The sequence below is a fragment of the Parasteatoda tepidariorum genome, chromosome 1 (assembly GCF_982258835.1).
Source record: "Parasteatoda tepidariorum strain Cologne lab strain chromosome 1, Ptep-v5.0, whole genome shotgun sequence".
Classification (NCBI taxonomy): domain Eukaryota; kingdom Metazoa; phylum Arthropoda; class Arachnida; order Araneae; family Theridiidae; genus Parasteatoda; species Parasteatoda tepidariorum.
In genome coordinates, this window is record NC_141755.1 from 111593220 (window position 1) to 111611528 (window position 18309).

Here is an 18309-nt window from a genome sequence, read left to right on the forward strand (position 1 = left end):
AGGCCGCACGATTATTTAGCTTAAAACTCCTTCTCCCGGTTAGTCAACAAAACATATTTTGGGTCATTGTGGGACCAATAACTGGTTTATAAAAGATTCGTTTGGTAAAATTGTTTGTTATATTAAACTCTAATTTCCGGCCAAGATTGAAATTTATAGGTTCATATTATTGGGAGTTATGGGGTGTGATGTGTAGAGCTTCTCTGATTAGCGGAAAATATTGTCTCGCGAAAAACTCGTGTATCTTATTTTTCTCTGATGCCATCGGAAATGTATGATTTCCTTTCAGTGAGAATGACCTTTAGCAGTGAAACATTCTTTTTGAAAGTCTTGTCGCCTTCTGTGAATAGTTTTCATGTTTTGTGGAAAAGTAAAGTACTCAAACTAAATCTCGAAACGGATTTTCGTTCATAAATGTAGCTTATTTCTTGCGATTTTCAAATGATGAGATGTCAACAATTGAAAAAGTTTAGTGTATCTCTCCTACATCATTCTCTTGAAGACACTTTGGAATACCACTTCCGGTTCCTTATTTTGATGATCCCTCTAGTTCGATGTTTGGGATGCTGTGTTTATCCGCAACTTCTGGGATAAATCTTTATTTTCTTCTATTATCTTGCGTATCGTGTTTAAATAAAACATTGTTTTGGTGTTATGATTGAAAATTACTATGAATATGAGATTCATAATACGGTTACTAAACTTAAAAATTTTGTTTTTATTGTTATTTATTATTATATTTAATTGTAGAAGTATAACTCCCTAATTCTGTAATTTTATCCTAATTTGATTAAAATTCTCCTTAAGCCTAAGAACACAAATAATGAGTGAAATTAAATACTTTAAATTATTGTAATATAATTCTAGCTATAGCAGTGGGTAAATTCCATTTATAAAATTGGTGAGTTTTACCCTATTTAAGTAATAAATGTGCAAACGTAAATTTTCGGTGTTCATTAAAAGTATGTTTTATTAATTATTTTAATTATAGCGCTCTTTGTAATTCCATTCATTCATTATGGAAAAATTATACTGATATCTTGTGTGTGTTTTTTTTAAAATCTTTGTTTTTATTTATATATTTTAAGAGTTTAATGCATGTTCTCATAGAGCTTATTTGAATGTATTTCAAATATTATTTCCGTGTCAGATTTTAAATAAAAGTTATTTTGAATAACTTTGTTTAAAAATGTTTCTCAGTTGTTAAATAATTTGTGTCATAAGTTAAGGTTTTATGCCTGCTATGTCATAAATTTTGAAAGTACTAGTAAAGTATATGTATACAGGGCTGATTTTCAATATAACTTACTTCAATTGGATATAATATTACTCAATTGATGTGAACAAATTAAAGGCAAATAATCAAATCACTGAAAATATCAATGTTTTTTAGTGTTCAAATGGGTGACTCTCAGATTTGAAGGATTTTTGTTGTGCTTTTTACAAATCATTTTGAAGGAAAACTAAACCAAAAGTTAACAATATTACACATGGGTGCTGTCCCTGGGACGTAAATCAGCAGGGTATCTGTGCACCTGGAAAGTCATGAATTTCGGTATTGAACAAAATTTGTCAGGAAGTCATGGATTTAGGTCGTTGAAAACTCTAATTTTTAAAATGGAATTGACCCCCACCCCCAAATTTCATGGTGTTCTGAATATCTGAATTGGTAACAAAATTCCCTCTCACAGTCATGTTTTATTAAAATATAAAATGTTTTTATCTTGTTCTTTGAAAATCATGGTGTTCTTTCAAAAATTGAAGGAAAAAACATTTCTAGAGTGAATTATCTTTTAAACTTCTGTGATATCAGAATTTTTGTTTTTTATTTCATAAATTTATAATTCTAGCTGAAGGAAGCCAATCATTGGCAAATTTTTTTAATTCCGAAATGAGAACAGAAAAATCTGGAGTATTTCTTTTCTTTCCAAAGAACAAGAAAAGTATCTTTAGAATATAATTCTGCTGAAAAAAAGAAGAAAAAAAATTATTTGCTTATGTATTTTTTTCAGCTATTTTATTGCTTTAACTCTTCTTTTACTCTGTTTTTTAAATTTAAAATCTATAAATATGAAGATGCAGAGTATAACAGTTTAGGTTATACCTATTATTTCAATTAATGTTATTATAATGCTTTATTTTAAATTAATTGTTGTGTTTTTGTCGGAGAAAATAGTAAATTCGTTAAGTGATGAAAAATTTTTGGAATTAGTCATGAATAAGAAAATCTGAAATGTAGCAGATACCCTGAATCAGTCTTGAGAAAAAATCATGAGACTAAATTTCATCAATTAATACCTACTTTCCATTTATACTTTAAATGTATTTTTACCTTAAGAATGTTACAAACATTTTCTATTTATTTTTCTAGTAAATTTTAAACAAATATTACATTCTAATGAAAACATTGTTATTTTTCATAATTATTGCTAAGTGATCTAGTAATGATGCTAATGAATGAATGTGATTGAACTTCAGCTCCTGCCTGCTTAAACAAAATTTGTGCTATTGTTGTACCAAAATCTGTTTTCATTTTCTCCTATCATTTTTAAATGATGACCGAAGTTAAAATTATTTTTAAAAAAAATTAACAAAAGTGAAAAGAATTGTGAAAAAATTAATTAACAAAATGAAGAAGAAAAAAAGTCACTGATTAAATATTTGTGGCATGATTATGGAAAGGTATATTTAGGAGTGAGTGAGCTATACCTAAACTTTTGAAAATTCTGGTACACAATGTTAGGTCGTGTTTATTGGTCAAAAAATAAGTTCAGCCTTGAAATTTTTTTAGAGTGGCACTCATGATTAAATATATTAATGTTACTTAATTAATAAATAAAATTAACAAGTAATATTAAAATTAATTAAATATTTTAATATTGATGTTAATTTATTAGCAGATATACAAAAATATCTATTTTACCCTTTGCTTACGGTGTACCATGTTGTTCCATCACATGTTATCCACATGTTGTACCAGCCGTAAGCAAAGGGTTAAAATAGTTAACAAAATTGCAATTTTGTTTTCAAGTATAAACCCATTACCCTCTTGTTCAAATTTGAAAAATAAGAAGGCCTCTTTATTATTATAGACATTCTTCGTTAAAATAAGAGACAAAGTTGGCGACATATTTCTAGCGAGTAAATAGGGTTAAAAGAATAACAACGGGTAAAACATGAAAAATAAAAAATCTACATTTGTCAAAATAAGCTAAGAACCCAAGGCCGGATTTACGTATAAGCTAAATGAGCTGTAGCTTGTGGCCCCGAGATGACAAGGGCCCCCAGATCCTACTTTCCCTCCTCTTTTTTAAAAGTTTTATTCGGAGCTGGGGCCCTCAGAAGCCCAAAATGCATTTTTTTTGCTTTTTTACATTGTCGGTCATAATAAATAAAAATAAATGACTGAATAAAACAAAAAACTTCGTTGTCATTAGTAGGGAGCATATCATCTTTCAAGCAATTTGAGTATTAATAAATTATTTATAACTGAACAATTTTTTAGTTTAAAAGGTAGAAAAGTTTTTTTTTTTGCCCCATCATTCGATCATCAGACTATTTAATATCTGTTTCTAAGGATCAGAATTCCCTTTTATTTTACTTTAAAATTGTACAAATGATATATTTAATGCTTTCATGTGATATGCAGCAGTTTTAAATAGCACTTTAAAATATCTAAAAAAGGACAGAAATTGTCAGTTAAAAAAAATGAACTAATACTTTTGAATAAGAATTTAAATAACTACACACGTTTGTTTTGCTATCTCATTCTATATAGCATTATTTAGAGTATACAGTTGCTTGTGGGTGTGATGATGACGTAATAGAAGAGGCATACAAAAAAAGCAAACTTCATTTCAGTTAAAATCCTCAATATTATATTTTTAAACTCCTCGAAAATGTAGTAAAAGAGGTATACAAATTAACTGTCGCAAACACATTAATATTAAGTAAGAATGAAACAAAAATTATATCGAAATATGCTGAATCACTAATGAGACCGGGATGAAAGACATGAAAATTATGTGATTGAATAGTATAACTAGAAGGTGTTTCTAAAATTCTGAAATCTATAAGGCTTTAATTTTTTTTTCTGACACAAACTTTATCAGTAATTAAAAATAATAAATTCGTTAGATTTCAATATTGGTTCTGTTTTTTCGTTGAATAAATGTTAAACATTAACAGATATTTGTCTTTAAAACATTTCATTCTATAATAAGATAATTATTCTACAATTGTAATTATCTAAAACTAATTGCTAATTGATATAAAGCTTTAGTGTGTTCCATTGATATGTTGAATGCTCGTTTTGGCTGGATGCCCGGGACAGTTGCTCTTTCACATCCTAGCCACTATACACCATCAAGAGCAGAGCTGATACTTTAAACCCGAATGACATTTATTCTCTCTGATATTTAATAGACCCTTTAATAAATCGTTAAAAACATAAGCCAAAAATTTACATAAATAATGACAATTCAAAATGAATAAAAGAAAACTCTGTTAAATATATAGTGGCCCAGCACGCTCAATTTTTACTCTGTGCTTAAAATGTGTTGCTTTTGTAACTTTTACCCTCCTTCAAAAAATATGTGCAATAAAAGAAAGGTTCTACATAATAGTCTCATCACAATTAATATATTTAACAATAAAGTAATATTATCAAATTTTTAATAACATAATGTTAATACTCAACAATAAAAAATAGTTGCAGTTTACTTTAGGTGTATAGAAATGGAATTGAACTTGTAAGGGCCCCATCATTTTCAGTAGCTTAGGGCCCCACCAAGCTTAAATCCGGCCCTGTAAGAACCAATTGCATAATGCTTAACAAAAGTCATAGTAAAATTTATTTGTGAATGAAAGCAAAGAATATCATGTTAACCAGAAATAAGTTTTCTGAAAAATTTAAATTGATCTTCAAAACAATATTCAACATCTTCAAATGTTTGGTAGACTTTTTCAAAAATAGGTGCTTTCCTGACTGTAGTGTTTGTACTAATTCTTTTCCTTTTTTATGATTTAATATACTCTCAACATAGTACTATCTCTTACAAATTACTTCTTAGCAATACTTCTTCATTTAATATCTTAAATTATCTTTATTCTGCGGTTGAGAAGTAATCTTTCCAAAAATCCTTCATAATCATTTTCATACAAATGTTGTTAAATCTAACTAGTATTGCCTAGAGAATTGACCAATAAAATTTGCCAATTAAAAGTTAATTAATTATTCAAACGTTTGATTGGCATGTATATATTTTTTTATTTTAAAATAATCTTTTGCAAATTTATGACAATAACAAGTAAAATAGTAATTTATCAGTATTAAAAGTACATTTAAAGGATAAGGTATTACTTTTGTTATTCAATGAACTGTGCAGCTTTGAAAATTATTTATCTTTTCCTACTGTATTATTTTCCTTTAATAAGTAAATTGTATAAAAAAGTATCAAATATTTATTTATATATGTAATTATTATGTGTATAATAGTTACACATATAAAATTTTTACTTTTTACCAATATTCAAGGTTTTGGACAATTTAAGACAGCTTTAGTCAGTAAAAGATAGTAAAACCCCGTGTGTCCTGTCCAAAATCCCAACCTTGTAAACAAGATTTACTTTTATGATAATTAGGTTTCATGCCAGTATGGCGACAATTGTAGCCAAATGTTATACAAGCATGTATGAATGCATGTATGAAATACGGATTTTAGGAAGGAAATAAACAAATTCTATTATCATTAAACAAAATTGTATATGGCCAATTTTTATGTATTGCAAATACAATGAATAAGAATTTTGAATTCCTTGCTTAACGCATTTTTTATATATACAGAGTGTTGCTATTGTACATTTTCCACAAACATTTCTCACATTTAGAACAAATTTTGATGGTTTTATTGTCATTACAATCAAGGATGGCACCAGACTTTGCCCGACAAGGGGTCAAGTCTCCCCCGACGGGGGGGGGGGGGGGGGCTCAAACAAATTAATTCAAAATATTTAAATTAAAACGAATTTAATACTGCAAATTTTTTTCTCAATTCATTTTTTTCAAGTGTGTTTCTACGAATCTAAAATCACTAATATTGATACCATAATGTGCAGATTCATTTTAATGTAAATTTAAATAAAACTTTTTTTTCTTTCTGTTATCGATGTATTTTGTACTGTATGGTGCAATTTATGACACATTGTAAGTTAAAAAATTCTTTCTATAATAAAGAAAAGTAGTTGTAGCTGTCAAAAAATTTCTATGCTTCTTACTCTCATAACGCAAAAATTATTCGATAATAAGAATTTGAAATTTCATGCAAATTTAACATAACAAGAAAATGTTATTTTTTATATGTATCGATTGGTTTTTGAATCATTTAAATGTTTTGCAAATAAAGTTATAAGTACATTTTTTGCATCCACGTATTCTATCTAAAATATCATGTCCCCTTTTGAATGAACTTCGAAACAGTTATGCCTATTAAATTATAAAATTCACTTTTTTTAATTGTTACATAGCATAATTTTACTGGCAAAAAAAAGGCTATTTTAGTCACGGGACTTGATGTTAATTAATATGTATATATAATTTTAATTATAAATAAATACAAAGAGACTTTTAAAATTTCTTTTTATGATTCCCTTTTCTTTTCAAAGATGCTTTTAAAGTGAACATCTATGTTCGGCAAAATGCTAATTTCTCCATTTGAGAAAAGAGTGAGTCCATCGACTTAAACTGTAAAATTTAAACAATATAGCTAAAATTTGTAATGATTTTTAAATTTACAAATTTTAAACTTGCGTCCGAGAAACGAATATTTACTAACTTACATTTTAGAAAAAAAATTGCCACATATGGCTACTGTTTGTCTGCCTATGTTTTCGTTTCTCTGCAGAGCTGAAAACAGACTTTCCATCAAGATTTATGCTGCTCTGCAAAAGTTTTTTATATATTGGCATACGCCTGCAACGAATAACCTTTCACGCAATTAATTATTGTTCACCACATATTAACGCAAAACATTCTTCCCTCTGCAATTTAAATTTGCTCTTGCTTTTATAGTTGCGAATTTTAATTCTCAAAAAATTAAAGGGTTAGGAGACCAAATTTCAAAAAATAAGAGTTTTTTTTTAATTTCTCAGGATTTATTTAACCGATTTTGCTTAAATTTTGTATTTAGACATTTAAAATTGCATTCTTTCAAATGATGAAAAAATTGTACACCTTACATATCTTAAGTTTTTCGACTTTCATTAAATAAAGTAATAATAAATGTTTACTAAAAATTATATTATGCATGAAATTATCTTTAGAATTGGAATTGATTGGATTAATTTATATGATTGGAATTGTATGCAAAACTTTTTCAATCCGCTTAAGAAAAAAAAATGGGACATAGTGAAATACGCCAAAAACTAAAGTTTACATTAAAGGGTCCAAACTTTCAAACATGCTCCTGAAAAACTGCTAAAACAATATTTCCAGATTGAAGCTACTATATTTTGGGGGTCAGAAATCCGTATCAGTCGAAAAAAGCTATGTCTAATCAGAGAAAGTACGTTTTTTGTCTAATTTTATATCTTGAAATATCGTTACCACTAATTAATTAGTATATGATTTTAGAACCATTAGGAATGAGTAATAGAGCAAGAACATCCGAACTTTAGGTGAAAAGTTATTCTGGTGGGTCCATTTATTATTTATTTTTTTTAGCAATGTACATTCATTTGAAGTATATGTTAATATTACTGATAATAGCAAAATATTTTTTCATTTTTATATAGAAAGGTAATTTAACTGGTGGTTATCCACATATATATGCTTTGATGACTTAAAGCAGGGGTGTAAAACTCAAAAGCTAACTTGAGCCAAATAAACAATGCTTAACTTTAGGTCGGCCGCAATAAAAAAAATCAGTGTTCATAGAAACAAATATTTTTATTTTGAATAGTATATTGTAATAAACATATATAAAGTAAAATTATTGTTTGATATTTGACATCTCTTCACTGCTACTATTTTTCCTATTTCGGGAGAAATTTTGTCAAATTTGAGTCGCACTGAATCTCAATCACTTCCATTTGCATATTACTGGGTACTGAGTCTATATTTATTGAGAAAAGCGAAGAAAACAAGCAAAATTTGTCTTCCAAGGAATTAAAATCTTTAAACCTTGTTTCAAATTCTGTTCTCAGATTAGAAATTTTTTCAGCTTATTTTTGATACGATGCAGTTTCCCTGGAATGGCGAGTGCCGCAAGCCAGTTAGAATTTTACTTTTTCGCGCGTACAATTAAAATGTCGTATAGTTATAAATAAAGTGTATTATAATTTTACATGCTAGTTTCCTTTCTAATTAACATTTCGATTTTATTTTTACTTTGCAACGGATATATTGCCTGGGCCGCGAGTTTGACACCCCTGACTTAAAGGATTATGATTGGAAGAGAAAAATAAGGTGAAATGATGTTCACTTTTCATATTAATATCAGTTATAAATAAATAAAAACGTCTTCTGTTTTGTCCTTTTTCGTTAATTTTAATTACAGAAAAATGCATTTTCCTCTAACGAATTTTTGCAGCTATTGCGGAAAGCTAATGTATATATATATATTTTAACTCATTATAAACAAAGAATTTTTGTATCTTAAATATTAATGTTTTGTAGGTATCGTAATATCGGACATCTCGATATATCAAGCTTTGACTGTATTTTAGCTTGCAAAAATGCGGAAAGAAATTTTGGTTTATAGAATAAATATTTGCACCTATGGAAAGTGTGTTAAAATTATACTAAATTAGTTTTGATATACATTGCAAAATTCTTATTTTTATCACTTTTTTTAAAAAATCTTTTCTCGACAGGAACTTTTCCGACCAGAGCAGAGATTACAATTGTAATTTGTATATCCATTTTGTTAATCATAATTTTTTCTGAGGAAAGTGAACAGGAAGTTGGTGGTAAAGTGCAAGTAAGAAGAATACATTTTCGTTTTTAATTTATTCTCATTAACAAAAAAAAAAATAATAAAATTAAAAGCTAGATTTTTTTAAGAATGTTATTATATTTCTTTTCAAGACGGTAGTGTTTTCCTTACGACATTTAAGTTCGTCCGGATAGGGGAGCAGACGATGTCCGACAGGGGGCAATAGCCCCCCTGACCCCCTACTGGCGCCGCCCTTGATTACAATATCCTATTTGGCATGTCTTACTTTGAAAAGATTATGTTTTTTAGAAAATTCATCTTCATCAATTTCCGAAAACTCTTTGCCTATATTATTTAATTCTTCTAAGAACTTGTGCTGTCTTGATTGTTTCGACATTTTTCTGCTTAAAAACTAACCAAGGTTGTTAGAAATGAAGTAAAGCTATCAAAATAAAATATAAGCTACTTACCAAAACATTTAGTTTTTTTCACTTTTTCTAACACAAAAATGCCAATCTAAAATTTTAGATACTTGCTTAAAATTTGAATTCAGTTATTGTGATTGAACTAATTACGCAATAATTTTTGCAGAAATGTGCTACTCATCGAATGCAATACGTTGAACACGCATCGTAATTTCTGATCCGATAACCTTATAATGCAATACATTGTTTTCCTGTTTAAATGACCGGTTGTGGTAGAAATAGATATACGAGAAGTATTATTCAAAACAAACAAAATCTAAAAAAGAATAATACTAGAATATTAACTGTATATAATTGTTAGAAAAAGTCATGAAGTCAAATAGGAAACGCGATAAGATGATGTGTGCATTTTCGATGCAAAAGTTCTGGTCATTTGACCGAAATGGTATGTTTAGTGTTAATAACAAGCAAATTTAATTAACAATAAAAAAATATGATACGAAATGGGGCTTTTCAATAAACCATCCAGTTCAATCCATTGCCTCCCACTAAAGTAATTACAGTATTATTGTGAGTGATTACAACGCCCTCTTTCGGTCAGGCAGAAATTCGTAGCAGCATTCCTGTGCTGACAATGTAGATGCTTATCCGTTAAATAATATTTTTTATTCCTTTAGAATTGAATTTATTTAAAATTTCATATATTATTTTTTTAGTTTTTGTGTTCTCTAATTTCCTCATTCATTTATTTGGCATTTTAATCTCAGTGTTGAAACTAATATACCCATTCTTCAATTATTATCGTGCATCGAACCTAATTATTTTTAGGGTGTTATAGATGGCAATTTTTGATGCATTCTACAACATGAATTATGTAATTGTAAAGTTGAATTTTTTTTTTAATGTTTGTCTACCATATTAAGGGGCTTTTTTGGACCACTAAATTTTCATTGCTAGTGTTAACCAATTTTATAAGTATAGTTTGAATGGTAAGGGGTTTTCCACAAATTTATTTTCTTATTATTAAACAGGATATTAAAAATGACATTGGTCATTATATCGGACCATTCCCTATTAAATCATTTCACCTGTTTTCTTTCCTAATAACAAGATTTATTACCAAGCAGTTCAGGATTAACAGTTAACGATGTCCAAGATAAAAACACAATAAATTTCCTTTCCAAAACAAATTAGATAAAAATTATTTTGCCAATGGGTAACCTGTGATCGCCCTGCGGCGATCAGAATTTTCTTCATTTTGTTGTGAATCGTATTTCTTATTATATTTGTTTTACTTATGTATACTTATATATTACTTTTTATATTAACTAAAATATTTTACATAAATGAATATAGTAAAAATTTTATTATTATATACAGAATTGTTAAAATTTCACAATCATATTTTATGAATGCTACTAAACAAATCACTCACTACTACAAATCACTTAGTAATACGCAATTATAAATATTGTAGTTGCTAATTTTTAATACTTATACTGACTCTTAAGTAATATGATCTATTGATTTTAAAACTTATGTATATATTGCAATATAAAAAATCTGCAAAAATAGTTTTTCTTTTTTTTTAATAAAAAAAAGGGGTATTTGTAAAAAATCTAACTTTTTGGCATATTAAATTTAATTTGTTTAAAATTAAGGTACTCTTATTATAAACTGTATGAGTAATTTTTAGTTCTTTCCTGTGTCTTGGATAAAACAGGTTTCTTTCGAACACAATACCAACCCCGCTGTCAATGATATTTCTCCTTGTTAATAATCAGTGCCGTAACTTTAGCCCCGGGTCCCTTTAAAAAACTTTCTGTACTCTATTTTTAACTGTCATATTAGCTATTTATGTATGATGTTAGTGAATGTATTTATTAAAACAAGTTACTTGTTCACATATAAATAGGATTATTGGATTCTCATATAAATTGGAAAATATTGTGTATTATAAACTTGTGAAAATACAAGATTTGAGCGAAATCGGTTTATCCTGAAAAAATAAATTAAAAAAACTTGATTTCCCAGTAACTTTATAACCAATTTCTCTCAAATTTTGTATTTTTCCTTGTTGAATTAGATTCTTGAAAGAAAAAACTCTTACAATTGCCGAACCGCAGTGGACCAGCATAGTTACAGCCCTGTTAATTATTATAATTTCTAAAATCCAACAGATGGTGCGCAGTAATGTATTTCCTCTATGGCACTGTACCATGAACATTATTCCTTTTCTTTGTTACTAAATGTACTTTGTTAAAGACATTTGTAATGCTTTAAAACCCCAAAATCATTGTACTTAAACAACCTGAGACTGAGAAATTAATAAATGCATCTGATTTGAATAATTCATTCATTTGATGATTTAAAGGACATAAGAGAAATCCACTGTTTAACAAAAACAAGGAATGGTGTTCTTAGACGGAACTGAATCCTTTTACATTACCATCTGTTGGATTTTTGAAATTGCTATTATTGATGTGGGGATAGTATTTGCCAACAATGTCAGCCTTTATCTACAAAAAGATACCCCAAAATAGAACGAAGTTAATATATCTGCTATACTAGTTAGTTCAAATTGTGTTTTTGTAGTGGTAGAAGCACTGCAGCACTCCCCCTCCAGAATTATATCCGTGATAGAATTCGATGAACAGATACTATTAGTTGATTCATTAACGAGTGTTAGCTGTATTAGGATCACCATACTTTTAAATGCTGATCACGAGAGCTGTATTATGTCGATGATTGTGGTCGCCCTAGCAGTTGAGTGCATGCAATCGGACGTCATGTGTGATCGAGACTGAGTAGAAACAGCAGGAGAAGGTGTATGATGTCACGAGTAGCAAGTCAGCTGTTTAATGGGGACCATCCATCAAAGTGGGAGTTTCTGCCATCGTCCGGGTCACTAATGTGGGGATTGTGGTTGTTGACAATGTCAACCCTTCATCTATGAAAAGGTACCCCAAAATAGAATCGAGTTAATTTGTCTCATGTAGTAGTGAATTGTAATTGTATTTTTGTAGTGGTGAGCACACTACAATTGACATTGAGAAATATTATTAAAAACTGCAATGGAGTGGGAAAAAATCTTAAATCTTAATGAATATGCAAATTTTTTATGATCATTTGAAAAGATATTAAATTTGATGAGAGTTGTGTGTTGATTTTATTGATTATTATTTTTGATTTATATGTTTACTACTTTAGGGGCTATCACATGCTGGAATAAGCTAACATGTTAATTTAATGTCTCTCAATGCACTAGACTAAGAATAGTTGTTTAAAGTGAAAAACATTTTACTAATCAAAAGTACTTTTGATTGTTAATAAAATTATAATTTTCTTTTAGTCATTTTAAATGAAACTGTTGAAGATTTAATATATGCTGCTTAGTGGTGATGCATTTAATATACAATCATGGATGCTCGATCGATTCCCCGACTCAACGATCAAGGTAACCTTCTTTCGGTCATCTTATTACACTGTTCTACTTGTTTTTAATTTAAATAAGACTCTTGCAACCTTTTGAGATTTTGCCTTTTAACCATAAGAATTGAAAATTATGGAGTACATGTACAAAAAAATTCTTCGTAATTTGTTCATTTTCATTTCAGTTATTTAAAAGATTATTTTTAAAAACATTAAATTTATCATTAAAATTCTCTGATTAAAAACATTGAATTTCTAATTCTGAAAGATTGAATAAAAATGTCTCTAAATAAATCTCTATTAACAATAAGTATACGGTACAGTTCAAGGATTTATTGATTAAAAGTAAATCTGAAATACACTTGTTTTTTTTTTTTTAAATCATTTGTAAATTAAATAATAAAAATAATTATGAAATTTTTTTTTATCTTTGAATAAACAAGTTTTGCGTGCAACTTTATTTTATTCACTTAATTAGTTCCTGAACATAGGCTAACTGCGTAGAAAGTGATTTAACTTTAAAGGGCCCAAATTTCAAAGAGACTGCTCTTCTGCCTAATGCCTGAGCGAACGGTACCCTATTTTCTACACTATAACCCATGATCGACTGAAGATATTTTACTTCAGAACGGGTCGGTACCAGCACCAGACTTTGCTGGGATTCGAATCTGGGTCACAACCTTGGGAGGAGAGTGCTCTATCCACTTTGCCATAGTACGCTGCAATAATAGAAAAAGGAGTGATTAAAATCATTTTTAAGAAGTTATATCCGAAGAAGCTCTTGTGAGCAACCATCCTTTTTCTGAAGATGGCTCGTAACAAAACATTTATGCTTACAACACAAATAAGCTGGTTTCGATGATCTTTCCTTTTTTTCTGAACTTTATATTGATTGGACATATTTTTATTTATTATTATTTTTTTTTTGTCTTACTGTTCTTAGCTGGCAGCTCTGCTAAATTACCAAGGGAAAATATGCAACTTTCCAATTTTTAAAGCATGTAATTTTTTTCACCTTATCCACAATCAAAATATTTTGTTGCTAAAAAATCAATCATTCTCCTTTCACCTTTGCAAAGAAGGAAGAGAAAATGATCATGTTTCAGGCATCTTTTGATCACTGGTTATGAGACTGCCTTTAAATGCCCCCACTATAAAAATTCCTCTCTACTTATTATCAATCTGGAGAACTTTATTTAACACAGCTGTGAAATCTAGTCATTGAGGTGTTCATATAAATGACTTTATTTAGACAGATGATCAATTAGGAATATGATTACTCCATACAGGTATGCATTGCTTTCTGTGCGGAGGTTTACTTTCAAGGAGTGATAATCATGTTTCCTATAAAGCAGGGGTTTCCAACTTACATGAGGCCGGGGGCCACAATTAACAACACAAATCAAATGGCGGGCCGCAACTTTATCAAAATTTTATGTAAGACTCTTTTATGTTTGAAGGAACATTAAATATTACTGTCAGATTTTTACCAAGTTGTACAAAACAAAAGTATTGAATTACAAATTAAAATAAGAAGTAGATTTTAAAAAAATACTTAATTGTTATTAATAATATTTCTAAAAATATTAAATAAATAATAAAAATTAACTTTAATGCGCACCTATGTATTAAGCAATTAATATGCAACACATATCAAATTGTTCAGATATAAAACTTTAAAGAGGTTGGTATTAAAACTTACATAGTAGCACTCAAAATATTCAATGAAAAAATTGAGGTTTGTCTGCTGCAACCACCAGAGAATAGATATTTACATTTAAAAATGTGTGTGTAAATATTTTCGTCTAAAATGAGTAGTTTCAAAAAGTTGAATCGGAGAATTTCTTCAAGAAAATTTGTGATACTCACATGCTAAATTATACTCACAAAATATTAAAAAATGAAATAAAAAAGAGCAACATACGCGATTATTTTTGTATTTGAATAAATATTTTCTTGGATGCAAAACCTGAGAAATAAATTTTTTTGCACCGTTGGTATGTTAAATTTCACAGAAACGAATAAATTAGGTTTTTATTAACAAGAAAAGTATTTTAAACCCATGTATATTTTTTACGAAAATTGTCCGCAAAAAACAACTAATATATTTTAGTTCGCGGGCCACAAAAAAGATTTCTCAGGCCGGATGCGGTCCCCGGGCCGCCAGTTGGAAACCCCTGCTATAAAGTGAAGGGGTTAGAGCCTTCACCTTCCGATGAGGTGAACCGGTTTCGAGTCCCGGCGGCGGATGCGAATTCCGCACCCGATTCTTACCGAACCACAGTGCTGACGTAAAATAACCTCTTCAATGGTATATGGATCATGGGTTAGTGTCTCCTTGTCCTCAGGTTAACCGTGAAAGATTTTAGTGGTTAGCATCATCAAAATGTCCCCAATGAAGGCAAATTTATCCCAACACTTGATCTAGGAGTTCCCTTGTTTTCTGGATTGGGTTCAAAATGACAAGGCGACGGAGTTGAACATTAGTAGTCATAGACCCAAAATTTGGGTCGGCTGTTCGAGGACGATTATAAAGTAAAATATAAGGTGATGGGAGTGTGTAAACCTAATTATCGAACCGTCCGAGGAAGTGACATAGGACTAAAAGTGCCTATTTGTTATCATATGACTAACTTGAATGTGTAAATAGGGAAAACCATAGGTAGATAATATAGATGCACGCTATGAACAGATGCATTGTTGGTGATTTTACTATTTTGCAGGTACATTTTTAATATTAATTATTATATTAAAAAAGAGAATCCACATGTGCGTCAAAAAAGTTTGCGATGGGAGAAAAAAATATGAAGCAGACACCATAATCGCGATTTATGCGGAGAAGAAAGTTTGTGTTTAGTTGCATGTATTCTTCTCCCAAAGAGAAAACATTTAACTGCCACTTTAGTCCAAAGATGAGCAATATCATTGTTACAGTCAAGCCTACAATCAGCTAGTTTTTTACTGCTCAATTCGACCCGAATATCGCTTTAAAGCGAAAATAGATGACAGTAGGAAATATTTGAATGTAACTAACGATGTTTGGAGCAAAATTATTAATAGAATTAATATAGTAATTACTAATTAATTATTAATATAGTAATTACTTTATATGAATGTAGTTCTATATAAAACTATTAATATTAGTCTTTCCATAAAATTATTAATAATAATTTAAAATATTACTTTATTCTGCCAAATATTTTAGTTTCTGGTTTTCTTTGGATAAAGATGATTTGCAAATAGCATCTTGATGTTTTTATTCATTCAGAAACGTAGTTTTGAAAATTCTCCATAAAATGTTGATGTTTTTCAATTACAATCAGCTACATTTATCACCAAATATCACTATGACTTTTGTTTTTTCCTAAATTTGCTAACTTGTTCTACGATTCTCACCATTCTCTACTCATGGTGCATAGCGTTTTTAAAAAGTGCTTAAAAGTGCATATTTTCATTTTTTTAAAATTCCTTAAAAGTGCTTTTTTTATTGGGTGTTATTAAAAAGTGCTTTGTTAATGTATATAGTGCATAGAAATATTTTTTGAGTGCTTAAAAAGTACTTAAAAGGTGCTTATTTTTGTTCAAAGATTTGGCTACGCATCCTGAACTTTGTAACTAATATAACTCTAATCCCCTGTGAAAAGGCATTTAATCAAAATGTTTTGTGAATGATTTATTTTGCTCGAAGTATCATTTGTTCTGAAAGTCTATTTTATTTGCCTAAATAATCATTTCAATTTTTCATTTCAGAGGCACACAGAGCTCTAGAACTTCTGGAAGATTATCACAGCAAACTTATTCGACCTCAAGATAAACAATTAAGAAATGCAATTGAAAGAGTTATTAGGATATTCAAGTGCAGATTGTTTCAAGCGTTGCTCGGTAAACAATTTCTCTCTGTAAAAAAAAGAAACTGAATTATTATTTACCGCATTGCGAACACGATGAATTTAGATCGATTCTACTTCGAAACTCAAATGAACGTTTAAAAACTGTCATTGTTTAACATTATTTCCTTAAAGTTTTAACTAAATGAAACATGTTTAGTTTGCATAGTTAAAAAATTACAATGAATACGTAAGGAAGGGATTTTGCCGGCTCAAATGGTCCGATTGTAAATGACAGTTTTTAATATTTTCTTAAACTACTGATTTTTTTGAAATAAAAAAAAAATTTGAAAAATAATTTTTGCTTCTTTAAAGGTAAGAACAACAATTCTACTACATTAGCTTTTTTAAAAGTGCTTAACAGGGTTGGTTGCCCAAAACTGGTTTTGGACAGGGCACATGGGTTTTACTGTCCTAAACTGACTAAAGCTGTCTTAAATTGTCAAAAACCTTGAACATTGGTAAAAGGTAAAAATTCTATATGTGTAACCATTGTACACATAATAATTACATATATTTATAAATATTTTATGCTTTTTATGCAATTTACTTTCACTTATTAAAGCAATGCTTTTAATATTGATAAATTATGTTTTTCATAAGGAGAAATAATGCAGTATGAAAAAAGATTGTATAATTTTTTAATAAAACTAAAACTTGTCTTCATTTTATTTTTCAAAATATTTTTTTTAAAATTGTGACATAACTTGAATAAATAGGATTTGGACAGGCCGATTTTAACCCTGGTTTAAACTGTGTATTAATCCATGTGTCAGAAACCTTGCCAACTCTGGTGCTTAAAGGCACTTATTTTTGTTTTTTAAAAGCCCTTGAAGGTGCCTTTTTTTTTTCATTGTGTTTTTTTTATTAAATGCTTAATATTCCCTTTTTGAAAGTGAATTTTATTTCTTCTTTACCATGTCGATTTTCGCTGTGCATTATGCAAAAGCCTGGTTTTCACAATTCAGCTGTGCATTATGCAAAAGCGTGGTTTTCACAATTCAGGTGTGAATTATGCAAAAGTGTAGTTTTCACAATTCATTCCACTACAATCCATTTTGGTGTACCATCGGTCCGTAGCGTATGATAGTTCCAATCATGTTACATGTTTCATTAACTACTTGGGAGTCTGCATGTGCATCTACTGAGCTGTGTTCATTGAGATTCTTGTACTCTAATGTGCAAGTCTGCTGCATTTTGCAAGATATTCTTAATTTTAGACCTCATTTTCCAGCCTCTGAAATTAAACCAAAAAATTTCTGGATCTTTTTATGATGGCTAAATATAATGAAGAATAGAGTTTCTTTGTCAGAAACTGGTTATTTTATCATGCTCACATTAACTCTTTGAAAATGACTTTGCATTTTGGAAATGTATGTAAGTGCTTAAAAATATTTTGAGTACTTAAAAAATACTTTAAAGGTGCTTATTTATTTGACTACACAATTTGATAGTTATTGTGTAACTCATTAAGTGTTAATTAAGGAGAAGGATTTATAGTTTATGCTACTAAACTTGTTACCGTTTCTTCATTTTAATGATATAGAATGCCCAAGGTATTACAAATTGGTTCATGACATAGCCGTATTATGTATAAATACCTCTTATGTTGTGATATCATTGCTGGCTGTG

At 29.1% G+C, this 18309-nt stretch overlaps 1 protein-coding gene across 7 annotated transcripts in view; it reads left to right on the forward strand.

Moving 5' to 3' along the window:
- The first annotated feature begins 514 nt into the window (after positions 1-514).
- The window catches only part of LOC107439267 (disks large homolog 1), a 140694-nt gene continuing 122899 nt past the window's right edge, over positions 515-18309 (forward strand). For 2 of the 7 annotated variants that reach the window (XM_087150410.1, XM_087150416.1), the window contains exons 1-4: positions 515-901; positions 8872-8978; positions 12711-12815; positions 16541-16672. In XM_087150410.1, coding sequence (XP_087006536.1) covers positions 12779-12815; positions 16541-16672 — 169 coding nt within the window. In that variant the 5' untranslated portion in view covers positions 515-901; positions 8872-8978; positions 12711-12778. Of the gene's footprint in view, positions 902-7616; positions 7691-8332; positions 8465-8871; positions 8979-12710; positions 12816-16540; positions 16673-18309 lie in introns of those variants that run through there. The other 5 variants (XM_087150413.1, XM_087150411.1, XM_087150412.1 and 2 more) reach the window with 5 other exon arrangements.